Here is a 19,756-nt window from a genome sequence, read left to right on the forward strand (position 1 = left end):
TTATCTAAGGAACCCTTAACCTTAGATACGCTTGATTACATAATAACTCAAATGACATATGCAATTCAACAATCATACAATATTGATTTTGATTATGATGATGATGCTGATGTTGAAAATCATTCGGATAATTCACAACCACGTGAGTTTTCTATGAGCTTGATATTGGAGATTCAAGAATGTGATATTGGTGATGAACTAGAGATGGAACTTGTTAACGATGAAGAAGGATATGAAGAATCCATAGAAGAATTTGGAACTTGTGCTATATGTATGGATGAGTTTGATCATGTCGATATTAATAATGATATTGGCACATCAAGGATATTCAGGATGCCTTGTAATCATGTGTTTCACCAACAATGCATTGTGAAGTGGCTACAAACTAGCCATACATGTCCCTTGTGTCGATACCAAATGCCCACTACTCTCTCTAATAGAAAGAATTGAAATTAACCTTATCGAAGATGAGAAGGGAGAACAAGGAGAGATATTATACTATATTTTATTTTACTTTTTTATGATTTGTAATTTTTATTTATTTTTTCATGGATGCTAAGTTATTTTTTTATCACTTTGATTTTCTTTTTCTTATCTATTTTATTAGTTTGATAGGATAGTGAATACGATATGATATTGATACGTGAAAATTTTAAAATTTAAGATACGATTTGGTTGGAATACTTTAATAAAAAATTCAATTTAAAATAACATATCTTTTTTTTTTTGGTCCAATTTAAAATAACATATCTAAATGCATAATATTAGATTAATTTTTTTTATCTAAAAATTCAATTTATATAAAGTTCATAGAGAATGCACGTTATTTCTCCTTTGGGTGATGGCTCTTTGCATCCCTTTTGAATTGAAAAAAAGAGAATGTAAAAAGGTGCAGTTCTTGAATTTTATAATGAATGAATTGAGCTCGTGACTTACGGTATAGATGCAAATTGCAATCATGCAAATACCCACAAATCTGATATCTAGTACCGTCAAAAGAGAGAAACAGCCAAAAAAAATAATTGATTGGATCTACTCTAGCATGCAATTATTCATTATTTTAATAAACGTGTTTTTGTTGATTAATTTTATTTAAGGGAAATGTTATACGGTATCTTTGGGGCACTTTTTAAGAACCATAAATAGTAGTAAGTATTTATAAAAATATATAATCAATGCAATAGAAATCAAAATATTTGACTTTTTTAAAGAATAATTACTTATTTTAAAATCTTTAAAGAATGCCCTAAAGACACTCGTTAACGAGACCGATTATTTAAAGACAAGTTTAAATCCAATTCTTTTCTACAAACCAAACAAATTTATTTCACATTATGATTTATTGGGATCAAGCACCCAGGTGAGACTCACACAACACTACAAAAAGAAAAGAGATGAATTACAAACACACATGACAGAACACATACATAAGGATAGACACCTACCTAAATCTTAGATGCCATTTGGAATCTTCCAATCCTAAAATGTTTCAAGTCAACCTCATTAGTTTCCCCATCCACCACAAGTTGAGTCAATATCTTACCAATAACTGGAGCCATCTTAAACCCATGACCCGAAAACCCAACACCCAAAACCACATTTTTTCCAAACTCACCACCCAAAAAATCAATCACAAAATCCTCATCTGGTGTCATTGAATACATGCAAGATTGTTTCACCACTGGCTCACTTGAATCAACAACCCCACCAAATATCCCTTCAACCCATTCCTTCAACTCATTCATCATCACAACTGAGCCCCACGGTCTCTTATCCGGGTCACACAACCGACCACCATGGACCGCGGCTTTAATCAAACCCGGATACTCCAAAACGGGTGTTCCGTATACATAAGCCTTACCAAAGCTAGCAAAAGTTGGAAAATCACCACCAATTACGAATTTACCTTCATGCCCTTTTTTAATCCTCCAGTAACAAACATGAGTCTCCACGGGTTTTATCGGAATTTCAACTCCGCTAATTCTCTTAACTAACTTATTCGCCCACGCTCCAACAGTTACCACACATTTTTTACCGCGAAACTTTTCACCATTCGCGGTAAAAACTACAACACCTCCATCGTTTTTGATATCAGTCACCTTTGTGTTGTCTTTCAAAACAGCACCGTTTTTGTAGGCGAGTGTCTGAAACATGGCAGTGGCTTTCGTGGGCTTCAGTATGCCACCGTATTCAGTGGACAAGCCCACCCAGTTTGCCGGTAAGTTAAATTTCCCGGAGAATTTCTCGGCAACTTGCTGGTGGTTGAGGAGCTGGTGAGGGATTTTATGTTTCCGGCAGTTTTCGACGACGGAATGGACGACTGGGTCGTTGAATGGGCCCATGTCAAGGTGCTGGGCTTTGAAATAAACGTTGTAGCCCACTTGGGCCTGGGCTTCTTTCCAAAGTTTGTATGATTCCATCACCATAGGGTAGTAATGGTTTTGAATATAGGTAGCACGAATTGTGCGGGATTCACCGTGGGAAGAGCCACGGTGGTGGAGAAAGTCAAATTGTTCAAGCAAGAGTGTTTTGAGACCCCTTTTGGCTGCTTGGTAGGCGGTGGAACTTCCCATGACGCCGGCTCCGACAATAATCACGTCAAACTGAGAATCCTCCATGGATAGGATCAAGTTTTTAACAAGGGAAAAGGATTGAGGGAGTTGAGTGTTGGTGATGCTGATGCAGTGTGTGTTGGCATTTGTTTAATTGTATGTCAATATATAGAAAGGGTGGAATCTCTTTTGCTGCGCATGGTACTACACGACATATATTTGTTGTTTTTTTTTTGCGTAATTTATAACTAGTGGAAGCCATGCATGTGGTCAATTATTTTCACGTTACAGAAAAGAAAATATGACAATTTGAAGTAATGAATAATAATGACGGAAGTCTAAAGTCTTACATATTCAAGCAGAAAACTAACTTTTGACAGATGAAATCCAAACTCATCAAAGTATATGTAACAAAGCCGAGTAGCAATTGAAGTTGTATTGGAGTATCCTATTCATGATTTTTTTTCCCCATGTGAATAGGTTTTTTTTATTGGAGATTAATCTCTCAATTTAGGTAGTTTTGCAATAGATGACACAATTTTTACTTAAGGGATTTAACACTTCAAGACTGAATTTGATCCGAGATTTTGAGTTAAGTTGAAAGAGAGCTCTTACCATATTATTATATTGCTTTTGTAGACTCTTGAACAATAGAATGTATACATGTTGCTGAACTTCGTCTTATGAGATAGCTCAGGGCCGTATCTGAGGTAAGACGACTGTCCTAGGCCTAAAAAAATAAGTGTGAAATTTGGGCCCAACAAAAAAAATTGGGGCTCATTAAACCCTAAAATAATTACTTAAATTCTAATAGAATGTGTGGTTGTTAGTAATAGGCTTAGTTCTTTGTGACCAATTTATAATTTATTGTGATGTTATAAATTTCTAGCCTTCTATCATCCTAAACTCTTCCGTCAAAATCACTATAGAAATTTGATTAAAATTGTAGGTTCGTCATAGGCCACCAAATTCTCATAACCGGCCTTGAGATATCTATACACATCATTATAATTAAAATAAAATATGAATATCATTTATAAAAGATATCCTTATTTACTTATAAAGACTAGAATGTGTTTTTTTTTACATTTGAGGGACTAACTTTTTTTTTTAGAGGATGCGAGGGACTAACTTGATCATTTTAATTTTTTGGGTATATATAATCCACGTAATCGTTTAAGAAACTATTCAATTCAATTATCAATTTTTTGGTTCAGAAGCTGATTAATGTGTCCCACTGGCCGATTAAAGTTGTATTATTTTTTCAGAGACTAATATGTTCGTATGCCAAATATTAATGAGGTACTAATACTAACAGCTAGCTGTTTTCAATGGTGAAAGGGATATGATATCATAGGGCCCATTATTTACCTCTTGCAATGCTCTTTGTCTTGATGAGAAGAATTGTGGGGAGAGAGTAACATGGTTTTCATGTGCCAAATGAAAGGTAAAGTCACCATCAACTTAATTTAAAGACTATGACATTTGCTTGAGTTACGTACACTTCTTAGCGCATGCATCATATATGTTGGTAAAGAACAGAAATTAGATTGCTGGCCTTTTCTATCTCTTTCATTTTTTTCTCTCCAATTAATCTCATTCGTAGATCATGAAGAGTCTATGCAAGGAAGGTGACATCCACTTAACTAGTTCCTCACATAGAAATAGTTAATGTATGGTGATTCGCATCTGTGTAGTTAACATAGGAGTATATACCAAAATCAATACAGAAAATAAGAATAAATGAATGAAACTGTGCAGTTAGATCATAAATTCAGAAAACTAGTTGTGAGGGGTTTGAGTAATATAATATGCATGATCGAAAATCCAAAGTTCAAATCACACTGTTTCCATTACACAAAAAAAAAATATCGCAGACTGAAAGTATATTTTAACTAGGGTATTATGATTCAATTGCGGTGATATTATATTTTATCCACAACGTTATCATTGTTTGCCATTAAGAAAAACACATCTACGCATGAAGACAAAAGACAAATATTTAGGACATGGCCGTATACGAGTACTAGTACTGATTAGTTTTGGAGGATCATTTTCTAATACCAACACATTAGACGTTGATGGTTTAATTGATTAGGCAGGACCACACAGAAAGCCAAGACAATACCAAGCACTACACTGTACACACACTAGTCATGACACGTAGTAGGTTGAGAAAGTTATTTCATCTATTTCACTGCATTCTAAAATTACAAAAGGCCAAACCCTTACATTTTATTGAATCAAGTTAAAATTAACTTTATACAAATGTCACAAATTCTCCTAAAAAAATATGTCGCAAATTATTCTAGGTGTGTGCTTATATTAATTAATATATCTATATGAACAGATAAGTTTCAATAAAATAAAAAACTATAACCAACCTCCATGATCAGTGAAAGGAAAGAAAAGAAAAAAAAACGAAGGGATTTTACACATTGGAACAATTATTATTTTCAAAATAATATTAGCATTTGCCATGATAATGGAATACCAACTATGCTAACATTTGTCATAAAAATTAGAATTATAATTTACACTAAGCTTTAACCCATGCCCATGCAACTGAGTTTTGTTGGAGTTATTCTAGCTAGTCCTAGTTTATTTTGGTTCAATTACAGAGACGACGGTAACTATGATTACCGTACCTACACTTTCTGTTGTTATTCCCTTTTCACTAAGAATTCAGAATGCTTTCCTTTGTTCCTCTTACATTTCCTTCAATTTCCTTTGCACTGTAATTTTTATGAACCAAAACTTTGACCTTCCAAATTCCTGCAAATATAACCAATATCAACTGAGCTAAGGAAGAAACAGAGCATTCAAATTGAATTAGAATAAGAAAAATGATAATAATAGAATAGAAAGCGGGAACTATAACAAGAGGAAACAAATTCATTTGACCGTCCCGTTATAAAATCCTAGTAATACAGTCTGGCTGGTTTTCAGAATAAGGTTCAAATGTGCTTAAAATTCAAATATTAAATTAGCCTAGAGCATAAACGAGAACAACTTAAGCTATTCTCAATAAAAATGTTGCAGAATGTAACTTTTTAAAATGCAATTGCTACAAGTAAATGTGTCAATGACCTTTGATACAAACACAATTTATTTATTCATCGAAAAAGATTATATATATGTATACACAATTTATTTATTCAAGTGAACAGAATCAGCAAAAGTAACAGCTTCATAAAGCGTAATCAAAGAAAACGGTTAAAGCAGAACCCCTGGGGTGGTGATTTTCAAAGCTAAACCTCTTGTTCCAAAGAAACAAAGTAAACGTTAGAATGATGAGAGCCACAATCCAATTTGCAGAATGATGAGAGAAAACAGCTTAACTGCACACTAATTCTACTTTTTACGGTCATCTATACATTTTAGAAAGTTAGTGGAAGCTAAACACTTCAATCCAACCTAATACTATGTGTGCTTGCCAACTAGCGCCTAATAGATAGTTTAATAGAAAATCCAGTCGTACACATTCATCGTTAACCATTTTTTCTTATTTTTGGAGTTAAAGAGGATTCCAAACGAACAGTTCAGAGATATAAAGTCCCTATAGAATCCACAAAAAATAAATGACTAATTTGAGCTGGAGCTTGGAACCACTACTATATCCCAAAGCTGCTTAAGCATGTGCACAGGAGTTAGCTTCACAATATGTGCGACATATTTTCACTTCCCAATCTAGCTCCAACAAACCTATTCCCAACACCACTCACTGTCAGTCACTGGTTTACGGCTACACAGGGTCTGCACCACAACCTTTGACTTTGAGTCAACACTTAACTCTACTTTCCGAAAACCATATTGCCTTGCTAATTCCAAACTTTCCAACATGCCCTATAGCTCATCAACATACGCAGTGCAGCTTCGAAAAATCACTTAACCATTCACCTTCATCTCTTCTTAATAGTCCTCCCTCCCACCATGACTTTCGCTGTCTGAATTAATTGTAATCTATCCTGCCAAAGGTGGCTGCCAACCAACCTGAATTTGACTGTTTTCTGTCGCAGCAGATAACACATCAGCAGTAGCAACCTGCTTATACTGTCGCGGCGCCCGAGTGACGATCTCAATCCACGGAGTGGCCTTCCAAAATTGTCGCAGTGAATCTCCAAGTTCATCCACATCCTCAATGAGTGTCAAGCTATAGCCCACAAAGAGGACCAATCTTTTGGCTCTGTCATGTTCCTATGGGTTAAAATTAGATGAATCCACTCATAAGTTTACAGAAAGAAAAAGAAAAAAAACTGGTTCCTGAACTCATCTTCTACTAGTCGGATCCACACCCTCAAGCACGTGTAAAGTAGTCTCAAAAGTATCACCTCGGCTCAATGTTTACGAAAAGCTTCTCCCAAATGCAATGTATGCTTCCTATAGTTAGTTCACAAATGATCATGACTAACTAACTATCCGCATAAAGTGTCAAGGACCTGTTTGAAATGCTTCTCAAATACTGTTTTTTTGTTTTATAAAATTGAAAATTTTAAAAACTTGTTTGATGAACGTCTTTCAAAATTTGATTATTTTAAAACTGTAATTTGTTTGTTTTAAAAACTGAAATATGGAAACTGCCGAAAGGTGTTTTGGTTTTCAAGTTTTCTCTCAATTGAAGAAAAACACGGAAAACTTTCATTAATGGCATTTTAGTAAATATTTAAAAAAAATTAAAATACTGAAAACTGATTTAAAAATAGGATAATCAAACATGTCTTTATTCTTAAATAGTGTTTTGTAAAAGTGATTTATAAAATAAAATTTAAAAACTAAAAAGCAAAAGTCAATCAAACAGGCCCTAACTCTTTCGGGCCAACCGCCAAACTTTTCTCCAATCACCGTGTTCGACTAGATTATCAAATCCACACAGCAACTGGTATGTTGTTGATACCTTATATTCCCCTTTTCTTGATCCCAACCAAATACATGCATGCTATCAGTCTCATTGCTCAAAAATCAGGCAAGTTTAGATCTAACGGCGTAAGAGTTGAATTAATCACAAAAGTCTATAATCTTTATAACAAAGTGTTAAATTGCTGGTAGTCATTGAATGAATTGAACTCAAAGCTAACCAGAAATATGGATCGTTGGAGATGAGTTTTGACGAATAAAGGTGCGTTCACAGTCGTGTCTTCAACCTGGTCATTCAAATTCTTATCCTTATGCTTAAAAGCTTTATCACTTGCTATGGGAACATGATTTACTATTACATTTAATTGATGGAGGTTATTGGGTGATAGATCGATGAGCATTAGAACAACCAGCTCCATCAGCATCACTAACTAAAGTAGCATTGCCTTGAATTGTTTTGGAGCTTGAGAGAGAACCCACGCTCCAACAAATCATGAGCTCACTCTCGAACAGACCAAATACAGCGAAGGTTCTTTTTCAGATGACAACGAAAACTTGTGGAAATTTTCCCACACAGAAATCATGACCTATTGATCAAGACACTTCCATAAAGGAGAGAGCTTGATTAAAGGCAGGCCATAAAGATGGTTTATACAACCTTATAATTCACTTGACATTCTTCTTAAGAATTTTTAATAGCAATCTCAACCCCCTTCGTGCACAGGCGCACGAGTTGATTGCTGAAAATATGACATGAGCTATTTTGTCACTCAAGAGTATGAGTAACCATCAAAGGATCAAAGGAGGTTAAGAATGAGACACTAATGTATATAACAAAACTCCATGGTGAAATAGTGGCAGCCATGTAGACGATGCAAACTCAAAAATCTAAGACCCCTCAATCACAGTAGCAAATAAAAAATCCAATAACTAATCAAACGATATTCCTGCAAGAATCATAATCTAATCCAGAAGGCAAAAACCAAAGAGGATCGGTCGCAACTAGATGTTATGCTTGAACATGCATGGTATATCATTTTTTTAAGTAAACTTTGAAATAGTCAAATCCAAAATAACTAAACAAGAGGAATGCTTTTAAATAAGCCACCAACAGGCTATAGAATGTAAATATGTAATAAGGTACGTTGCGGCCTTCAAAAAAGGTTCCCCAATAGTTGCATAAAAATACTAAGCCTGTTGGCCCAAATTTCTAAGAAATGTTTTGCCTCAAAACAAAATATAGATGTAGACATTGTACATATAAGTCAGAACAGAAAGAAACTGCTCAAAAGTATGTGGCAGGTATATAAATTACTACAGCAGGGACCAAATCCGCCATCTCCATACAAATAATACCTACCAAAAAAATATGATCTAATAAGGTAAGATTTCAGAAAAGTCATGTATTGCAATTGATACGAATACCACACTACTTAAACCATCACATCTAATTTATTCACATTGCCGACTGCATATCATTATGATTACATTTACAGTGTTGTCAATTGCAGATCGTAGAAAATAGCGGTTTGTTCAAACTATACTACAATGCTATAGCCGCTATTTGACAACATTTTGTACTAAACGTACCGCAGAATAATAACGGTTTGTTAAAATTCCGCTATGCTACAGTGCTATAGCACTGCTGTAGCTGCTATTTGACAACAGTACATGATTATAAACTTTGTGAAAGAGAAGGATTGCACAAGAAAAACTAGGAATTTATTTACGGGCCAAGAGAGGATGTATCTTGCAGTCAAAACCTTTAATTCAATGTCTATCATACATTTTCAGAACTGGCATCCCAGACCATGAAAATGGTCAAAAATTTAAAATATATACAAACCAATTTTGTAATTTACATTCTATATGGTTGGAATTTCAAATTTAACATTGCTTATCAGCACACGCAGAACAGTGCATTAATATAATCCCTCAACAGTATATAAGTGAGAAGGTCTTATAAAGCGACACAATTTATTGAATGAAATGTTTAACTTATGAATTATGATACAAATGACTTTCTTCAATAAGACTATGAAACTATAAATAAATTGAATAGATATCGAGTTAGCCTGCCCTCAGCTTCAGACATGAAGCTCTGCATCAAGGCACATAAATAAGAAACAACAAATCAAAAAGAAAATAAAAATACATTACTACCATTCTCCGACGCAGGAGGCATGACAGCAAAAAAATTATGCAGGACATTAATTGGAAGCCAATCAACAAGCAAACCTTCATTCCATTCCTATCCACTAAATCCGCCACCATACAGTTCTGCAAATTACTTGGAATGTTGACCTGCATGTTGTCAATACACAGTCCCGGTGCTATCCACTTTTACAGGCGCGTACCAACTGTCCATTACCGATAGACCACGTCACATATTCTTTTAACTTAGGCCATGACTTAAAAAGAATTCTCACAACCACTAATGTTATATAGCCTATAAGGAATTATTCTGAAGTTTAATGCTCAAGTCTCTTATCTAGTCGATGCAGTGCAAATTCGCAACCACTAATCACTCATTTAAAAAACCTAATGTTATATATAGCCTATAAGGAATTATTCTGAAGTTTTTTAACCAATACATGGCTATGTCCTTTTGTATAAAAACTTTGATTTGGACCTTCACTAACATATGACGCCTACCAAAACCTTCCGTGTATCCAGCCGCCGGTCAAACTAAAGGCCCTTTAATTTGACAGATATCTCTAAAGTCATTCTCGGGATAAATCAATCTACAATATTATAGCTTATAAAAAGATGGCAATCTCATGCAACTATCAACAAGTAATACAACCATATACCTCGATTCCTCAAGCACTATATTCCGAGGACTTGCCCTCAGTGACATATGATGCCTAACCAAAACCTTCCGTGTAACCAGCCAGCCAGTCAAACTAAAGGCCCTTTAATTTGACAGATATCTCTAAACTCTAAAGTCATTGTCGGGATAAATATCAATCTACAATATCATAGCTTATAAAAAATGATAATCTCATGCAAATATCAACAAGTAACACAACTATATACCTCAACTCCTCAAGCACTATATATTGTGAGGACTTCCCCTCATGAACACTTCATCAAATAGCAAGGAAAGGAAAATAACGTAGTTAAGTTTACAGTCACTGCTTAATGCGGTGCACAGAAACTCTTAGAATCTTGGTTAGAGGAGCCCCAACCTCAAAGGCGAAATCATGTCTGCCTGAGGGCATCTAGGTTGCACTAAAGCATAGATAAGCATTTCAAACACCATTACAATCTATTGTCAGGCATACAAATGAATACTTTATCCTCATACCTCCCTCAAAAGTAACTATAGCAGGGCACTGAGGGACAAGGTTTATGAAATTCAGTAAGTGTAGTTTTATGGCAGATGTGACACTGTCTTGCTTCATTCCATAAGGATTTCTACATCAAAAAACCTTTAAATCTAATGCAGTTCATGGAAAAACTTCAAAAATTTCCGTACTCATACAAGCACTCATAGACTTGTAACAAGCAACAGCCTTCATAATTTCATGCGGGTTTTACTCATGTAAACAAAACCTCAAATAGCAAGGGATTGAGCAGATAATTCAGGTATATATATTTCTTAAATTTTGTAGACCTAAAATTCAAAATAAATTATTATACCAATAAAAGAATTGAAAATAACGGGAAAAATAAAATAAAGAAGGAAGACCATAAACTCAATTTATCCCTTACTAAAAGAAATTCCGTCCTAAAAATGTATCTTACTTGAGTTGCGCTGTACCATTGCCGATATAACTATTATGACCTTGTAACCTCTAACTGGTGATAATTAAGAATTGTCAAGTGATGTTTTCGTTTTTCTGGTTCATATTTATTCAAGCAGCCAATGAGAAAGTTGTCATAACACACTCAACTATCTATCCCAAAAACAACCACACCTTTTAACTCATGAACTTATTATATCCTCTATAAAACTTTGAATACTATTACTACCGTCATAATTTCAAGAGATCAATCCAACATCAAGCTTCCGATAATACATTTGCAGACTCCAATTGCAATTAACTTCAATAACTTACTATTCCATCCAATAATCACAATTATAACAGATGTATTCACATTCAACACAGATTTTCCTCAATTATTGCATTAGGTATAGCCGAAACATTAAATCTTAATCTCAGAAGAAGAAAAAAATGCAAGACAAGAAAATTACCTAAAGCTTAGAAGTCACTTTTGAATCTTCCAATCCTAAAGTGTTTCAAATCAACCTCATTAGTTCCCCCGTCCACCACAAGCTCGGTCAAAATCTTCCCAATAACAGGAGCCATCTTAAACCCATGACCCGAAAACCCGGCACCCAAAACCACATTTTTCTCAAACTCACCACCCAAGAAATCAATGACAAAATCCTCATCCGGAGTCATTGAATACATACAAGCCTGTTTCACAACAGGCTCGGATGAATCAACCAACCCACAGAATCTCCCTTCAACCCACTCCTTCATCTCATCCATCATCACACCTGCCCCCCACGGTCTCTTATCCGGGTCACACAGGTTACCACCGTGAACTGCCACCTTAATCAAACCTGGAAACTCAAAACTTGGCGATCCATACAATAAAACCCTACCCAAGCTAGCAAACGTTGGAAAATCACCACCAATTGTAAACTTCCCTTGGTGCCCTTCCTTGATCCTCCAGTAACATAGGTGAGTTTCCAATGGTTGAATCGGAATTTCAACCCCACTTATCTTCTTTACTAGCTTGTTCACCCAAGCTCCTACTGTCACAACACATTTTTTGCCACGGAATTTTTCACCTTTCGCAGTTAAAATAACAACGCTACCACCATCGTTTTTTATGTCTACAACTTCAACATTGTCGTTTAACACAGCACCGTGGCTACGCGCCAGTGACTGAAACATCGTTACAGCTTTTGTGGCTTTGATAACACCACCGTATTCTGTTGAGAGACCAACCCAATCATCTGGAATGTCGATCCTGCCGGAGAATTTCTCGGCAACTTGTTCACGGCGGAGGAGTTGACAGGGGAGATTGTTTTGGCGGCAGTTTTCGACGACAGAGAGAATCATTGGATCGTTTGAAGAACCCATGTCAAAGTGATGAGCTTTGTAATAGACATTGAAGCCTGCTTGAGCTTGAGCTTCTTCCCATAATTGGTAGGATTTCATGACCATTTGGCAGTAATGTTGTTGAGGATAAGCTGCGCGAATTGTGCGGGATTCACCGTGGGAGGAACCACGGTGGTGAAGAAAATCGAATTGTTCGAGAACCAGGGTTTTGAGGCCTCGTTTGGCAGCGTAGTAGGCGGTGGAGCTTCCCATGACGCCGGCGCCGACAATAATGACATCATAATCGGAACCTGAAGACTCCATCTTTTTTGATTGATTGATTGGTGAATGTGGTGAGTGATCGTTGATTTGATATTGTTAAGATGAGAAATTGAGAATGAAGTGATAGAATATAGGCTTAATTGCACTTTTGGCCCTCTATGTTTTAAGAAGTTGCGATTTTGGCCCCCTAATTAATTAAAATATAAAACAGCCTCTATGTATTGGATTTTTGGCAGTTTTGGCCCCCTAGATCAATTTTGACTCGGTCACGTGACACTTCAAAGCCGTCAGGTGTGCATTGTTTTAATTAAAAATAAATAAAAAAAACACATAAATTAAAATAATTAAATAAATGAAAAAAAACAACAAATAATTAAAAAAAAAAAATGAAGGAAATCATGTTTCAAAATCTGATAATCCCTCTTCTTCCTCTCATCTCTTTCTAAAACACTGATATTCTCTCTCTCCAAAACCCTTTGTTCCAAAATCTTGAAGCTTTATCACCACCATGGATTTGCTCCGATTGAATATCTCTCGTATTCGAATTGTGACCAGAAACACGAGGAAGTAAAATGGCATTCTAATTTTTCAAACACAGGTAAACTAGTTGTAACATTCAGGAACAGAGTTGATGAGGAAATATAAATAGAAACTATCATTATACTTTTAATAATGTAAACAGTATGCAATTGTTTCTAAATTTTTGGGAGATCATCAAATTGATAATACAGAGAGTTCTTATTCATGCATACAAGGTAACATGTAGGAGTTATTGTGTCTCGGATGATGAGTTTTAAAACACTTTTTAACTGATTCAAGAATATATATATATTCTTACTATTAAAGATTATTCATATATTCTTGCATTATTCATGCTGACACTGATAATATTGCATTTATAACTGCAAATTAACAAATAACTGAGCAGTTTATAATAGATATACAGATAGGAAACGACGGAGTAAAGGAGGAAAAAAAAGAATTTATATGATAAATATATCATGCTATTGGATTGTTAGGGAACAATGGAGGTGTAATTCTTATTCAAGTTATGTATAAGCAACATGCAACTAATATAGTTGCCTTGTTTTATGTCATTTATATATGTCAAAGTGCATGTGATATGCTCCTTTTTCTTTTGATAAAAACGAAACTTTCGTTTCGTTCCGTTCAATAGAACATTATTTTATTATCGTGCTTGCATTGAGCTACTTATCTTTTTTCCATGCTTCTGTCAATGGAGCAGATTCTTGAATCAGTGTTTTAGAGAGATATGAGAGGAAGAAGAGCTATAATCAAATTTTGGAACACAATTTCCTTCCTTTTTTTTCTTTCCTTTTTATTTTTTTTAATTATTTGTTGTTTTTTTCATTTATTTAATTCTTTAATTTATATGTGGCTTTTTTATTTTTTTTTAATTAAAACAATGCACATGTGGCGGCTTTGAAGTGCCACATCAGCGTTGACCGAGTCAAAATTGGTTTAGGGGCCAAAACTGCCAAAGATCCGATACATAGGAGGTTGTTTTGTATTTTAATTAGTTAAGGGTCCAAAATCGCAACTTCTTGAAACATAGGGAGCCAAAAGTGCAATTGAGCCTAGAATATAATGTGAACTGTTTTTTTTTTTTTGTTTAATTATAAACCTTAATTGACAGCAAAAACATAATTTCGTCATAAGTAAATGTCCCCATGAGCTTAACTCATTTGGTAAGGGATAATGCACAATATATGCAGGGGTCGGGGTTCGAATCCCGGACACCCCACTTATTCATCTTTAAGGTGAATTTCTCTAGCCATTAGGCTGCTTGACCAAAAAAAAGAAAAAATTGAGTAAATAGGCAAAAAAAAACCCCGAAATTGTAGCATTTGTCAAAAACCCCTCTGACATTTAAGAAACTTCAAATCCCCTCTGAAATTGTCAAACGTTAGTCAATTACCCCCCTCTGTTTGTTTTGGCTGTTAAACCATATGACGTGGCAAATAAATGTACATGTGGCACCTCCACATTGGCTGAATTTTATGTCACGTCATGGGGATAAATGACTTTTTTTCTTTCTTTCTTCATCTTCCACTTCTTCATCATCTTCAACATCACTTTCATCAATGTTCATAAAAAATGCAGAATTTGTTTTAAGAAACAACATCATCGTCGTCATCATCTCATTGCTTCACTCTATGTGATGGTGGCTTATATCATGTATCATTTTTTATGGTAAATTCAGTGTGGTAAATGCATGCATCATTTTATGAAAGGGTGGAAAAAATTCAGTGTGGTAAATGCATGTATCATTTTATGAAGCTTCATCTTCATCCTTTTAATCTAAATTTTCAGAGAGACTGAGAGAGAAAGAATTGTTTCACCATCGTTCTTCATGAGATTTAAAAAAAAAATAATAATTGAGTTGATGCAAATATAGATCTTGTTTGAGAACATGATATTGGGGAAGGATGGCTCCATTACTTTAGTTTTGAGTTTGCTTGGATGATGGTAAATTTATATTATTGATAATGAGATGATGATGATGTTCTTCGATAGGTTGTAGTTTTTCAAAATAAATTATGCATTTTTTATAAACATTCATGAAAGTGATGTTGAAGATGATGAAGTGGAAGGAAGAAGATGAAGAAGAAAAAAAGTCATTTACCTCTATGATGTGGCATAAAATTCAGCCAATGTGGAGGTGCCACGTGTACATTTACTTACCACGTCATATGGTTTAATAATCAAAACAAACGAAGGGGGGTAATTGACTAACGTTTGACCATTTCATGGGGGTGTTTGAAGTTTCTTAAAAGTCAGGGGAGTTTTTGACGAAAGTTACGATTTCAGATTTTTTTTTTCCTATTCACTCTATTATAATTATTTGATGTCTCGGCATTATTTTACTCTTGTGTTTGTTATTGAACAAAATATCCTTTTAACAGATAAAAAACAACTGATAAAAAGAATGGTTGTAATTTTGTAACAAACGTTTCTTTTATATAGTTTTATTCAAACAAACTAAGTTATTTTTTAAAAGAAAAAAATTTAAGAACAATTTTTTGGGTGTTTTTTGTATGGTTAAAACCGAATTAACCGTGATTTTCTCAAATCCATATCCATGATTTTCTCAGAGTTTATTATATTTAGAAAAATCTGTATTTTTAGTTATGAATCATACGAAAAGTATCTAAAGAATTTATACCTAAGTTTTGTCCTTTTAAAAAAAATAAACAGATTTTTTATAATGTTACGTGTATTTTAATCCGTAAAAAAAGGGCTTTATGAGACCATCTGTTATAATTTTTTAAGAAACAAAATCATTTTTTTTACCACTAAAAAAATCACTTTTTCAGAAAAATATATCACTTTAAATAAAAAGTAGAGTAAATTACACTCCTCTCCCTTCAAAGATGTTTGAATTACACTCCTCTTCTCTCATCTCTTATGTTAAAATATACACTCCTCTCATTTCAAAAGTAAACTTTATACTCCTCTCCTCTGTAAGATGTTTGAATTACAACTCTCCCTTAATAATTAAATATGCACTGCACTTTAATCTATTTGAACATAAATAAATATTTTTATGATATATACTATACTAATTTTGAACCAACATTTAAGAAAAACAAATTTATTTCTTTATAATTTAAATGTTTTCTTTATATATAATATAGATATTAAAAAAATATGGACGGAATATTTATCACCAATGCTTAACAAAATACGAGAAACATATTTTCATAAGACAAATTAACGTCATCTTTGTAATTTTGACATATTTTTAGTTCATCGTTGTATCATTTTAGGAAATATCATACGAGATCCTTTTAAGTTGTATGATTGTAACAAGTGAATATAATTTAACAAATAATATTAAGGATAGTAAAATTGTTTGCTAAACAAAAAAATGGATTTGTTTTTCCCATCTTATCCAGTTCTCAAGCCCCCTATAATTTTTACAAAAATGCCCATGGAATTTCGGATTATAAAATTCGAAAACATCCAAACTGAGTTCTGATTTTATAATCTGAAATATGCTTATATATAATCAAGAATCAAAATTTCTCCAATTTCAGCAGTTTTGAATTTTGCTTTTAAAAACAACCAAAAAATAAAGTAAAAGTAATAAAAACCTGTCAAATAAAATCATTAAAATACCACTAAAAAATTATAGAAATCGAATATAGCTAATGCAATTTTATTTTTATTTTTATGAGAATATGAAAAATTAAACAAATGCAAAAATGAGTCTAAACGATTAAATATTTTGGAATTTGTGGGACGGAGTCTCGTAAGAAGTCCCTTCTAATGGAGTCTTTATCCTTGATTTTTTTTTTATGATTTTTTGGGGAAGTTTCGGAGCAATCTGATCAAGTGGACCGAAAACTGCATTTTTTTACTAAGAATAACTAACAATGACATAAAACAGAAGGATTAGAGTTATAAAGATTAATATGTTCCTTAAACTGATTATGTATGTTACAAACAAACTCATAATTTATGCAGATACAGTTCGTATTATATAATCTGAAATGTTTTCCCTCTAAAAAATGGTGTTATGGGATGTTCATAATAAAAAAATGGTCATGTTAACCGGTGCCCGGACACTGGTTAAGGAAGTTAAAAGAGAAAGTTTTAAATTAAAAATGTCACTTTTTATACTTTTAAGACCTTGAATGCACAAGTTCCAATGTAATATTACTACATTTGACTTCCCTAGCTAGTGCCTCGGAGGCACCGGTTAACATTTCCAAAAAAAAAATCAAGGAACACGCCCTACTTTTTAAGGTTTTCGGATTATACAATATGAATTGGTGATAAACTCATTTTTTTTCATCCCACAGGAAAGAAAAAACTCAATTCGAATCATAAAATCCCAAAATCACGTGATCATTATCGTAAAAAAAAATAAAAATAAGGCGAGCGAAAATTGGTTAAAGTGGAAATAATAACAACCACAAAAAAATTGGTAAAATTGTCTAACCCCGTTCATCCAACCCTTTTTGTCAACTATACTATTAATCAGTATGTAATGATGCGGGCGGCGAACCAACTTGGATAAGCGAGTTAAAACTTTCACTCTTTTCCATTCTATTTAGGGGTGGGAATAGGCCAGGCCGCTCGTCAGGGGCCTATGACCCGACCTACTTAAAGCTCGGCTCGACCTAACTCGTTTATTAAATAGGTTAGACTCAAGTTTTTTAAAAAGCTCATTAATTTAAATAGGCTAAGACTTATAGAAAAACCTATCAGGCTATGTGTAATTATATATACTACTATATTATATAATACACGCGTATTAACCTCTATAAAATACATTTTATAGTATACATGTATTAGCCTCTACAAAATGGACGTGTTAGCTCCGTAAAATTTTAGTGGATATATATGTTAATAAAGTGGGGGAAATGAATGTACATGCTTTACAAAATTTTATTGATTTATTAACCTTTTAGAAAATGTATGTTTATTAGTCTTTTTTGTAAGTATGTCAAATGTTATATTTAAAATTGTTAGTATAAATTAGACTTTTAAACAGGCTAATAGGCAGATTGAGCTTTTAAAAAGGTCAGGTCAGGCTTAAATAAAGTCTTTGACAGGCTAACCTTAGGCTTTAGTTTTTTCAACTAGGCTCGACCTATTTAAGTAAAGTCCGGCTCGACCCGGCTTAATTGATAATAACAAAACATTTGTACAAAAAAAAACACAATTTTGTCAAAAAAAATATATAGAGAGAAATGTGATTTTTAAGAACATGGAGATTGGAAAAAGAAGCTCATTTGCATTAGTGTTTACTTGATTGTTTATGTTTAGATTAGATGACTATGTATATGTAATGCAGGACACGAGCAGGGGCGGATCCACACTGAAACATGGTGTGGCAGTTGCCACACCAGATTATTCCCTTTTTTTTCATATACTTGACTTAAATTATTATATATATAATATAAGTCGCAAACATATCAGAACTTCTTTCTTGGCTCAATGGTATGTGCTGAGTGAGTTCGATTCCTGGCGTGTTGCTATTTTGATGTTTTTTTTTAAATTATTTGTATTAAAAAAGGGTGTTGCTGGGAATCGAACTAGTAACAACAAGGTAAAACGCAATCACCCAAACCACTTATCTATAGCATTTAAGGTATCAATGTTTTACTTTGTTAATATATATAGTTGCTTTGAAAGTTTTGCCACACCAATATCAAATGTCTAGATCCGCCCATGGACACGAGTTGGTCTTTGAGAAAATAAAACACAATTTTACTCTTTCAAAAATTAAATAAGATTACATTGGTCTTTACGTTAAACTTTATGCAAAATTTTATGGGTGCGTTTGATTTGCTAAAAAATGAAGGACAGGACAGAACAACTCCAGTTGTCTAGTGTTTGATTTGTAAAACTGTTTCAGGTACAGGACAAACTGGAGGCAAGAGACATGACAAAAATTGATATTTTTGTGCCTCAACAAACCACAGCACAACTTTTTGTCCTACGTACAAGTTGTCTAAAATATCAAAATAGCATTTTGTTCCCCAAAAATTGTATAAAACAAAAAATTATTCAATGTGATAAAAATTTGTCCTGTGCTGTTCTCCCTTGTATTGTGCTGTTCTTTTTTGTACTGTTCTGTACTGTACTTGCTGTTTTGCAAACCAAATGCACCCTATAAGTGACAGAATAGGAACCTCTTGATAATATATAAGAAACTTGATCCTAACCGCGAAAGTTATCAAATAAAGTGTGACTTTAATCGCGATATATCGATAAAATCAACATTATAAAAGTTCATGATCCAAGAACAGAGAAAAATTTCTCATAATATAGAAAATTGAAATTGATTAGTCTTCAAATTCTAATCTGAGAATTACATGAGCTTCTTATTTATATCCTAAGCTTGAAATACTATAAATGAATTCTCACTACCATGCATTTACCAAATATATTATAAGTGCATGTTTATTACCTACAAAATAGACACTAATATGATTAAAACTCCCATTAGTCGAATATTCTAAAATGGAGACG

The 19,756-nt window shown here is 33.7% G+C and overlaps 2 protein-coding genes across 5 annotated transcripts; both read right to left on the reverse strand.

Moving 5' to 3' along the window:
* Positions 1-1,275: 1,275 nt before the first annotated feature.
* Positions 1,276-2,753, reverse strand: LOC11442282 (probable sarcosine oxidase). Its single transcript, XM_003603502.4, has one exon. It carries the CDS (start codon positions 2,616-2,618, stop codon positions 1,446-1,448), a length of 1,173 nt encoding a protein of 390 aa, XP_003603550.1. The 5' UTR covers positions 2,619-2,753; the 3' UTR covers positions 1,276-1,445.
* Positions 2,754-5,002: 2,249 nt separating this feature from the next.
* LOC11432002 (probable sarcosine oxidase) lies at positions 5,003-12,863 on the reverse strand. 4 transcript variants are annotated; one of them, XR_005645351.1, is made up of 3 exons: positions 11,608-12,863; positions 9,570-9,766; positions 5,003-5,327 (listed from the first exon to the last, which is right to left on the reverse strand). XR_005645351.1 is itself a non-coding variant. In XM_024779853.2 (2 exons), exon 1 carries the CDS (start codon positions 12,788-12,790, stop codon positions 11,615-11,617), a length of 1,176 nt encoding a protein of 391 aa, XP_024635621.1. In that variant the 5' UTR covers positions 12,791-12,863; the 3' UTR covers positions 5,003-5,327; positions 11,608-11,614. The 4 variants fall into 4 exon arrangements, 3 of the variants coding, with proteins under 3 accessions (XP_024635621.1, XP_024635622.1, XP_003603552.1); XM_024779853.2 differs by lacking the exon at positions 9,570-9,766; XM_024779854.2 differs by lacking the exons at positions 5,003-5,327; positions 9,570-9,766 and adding an exon at positions 8,538-8,762.
* Between the last annotated feature and the right edge of the window lie 6,893 nt (positions 12,864-19,756).

The sequence above is a fragment of the Medicago truncatula genome, chromosome 3 (genome assembly GCF_003473485.1).
Source record: "Medicago truncatula cultivar Jemalong A17 chromosome 3, MtrunA17r5.0-ANR, whole genome shotgun sequence".
Taxonomy (NCBI): domain Eukaryota; kingdom Viridiplantae; phylum Streptophyta; class Magnoliopsida; order Fabales; family Fabaceae; genus Medicago; species Medicago truncatula.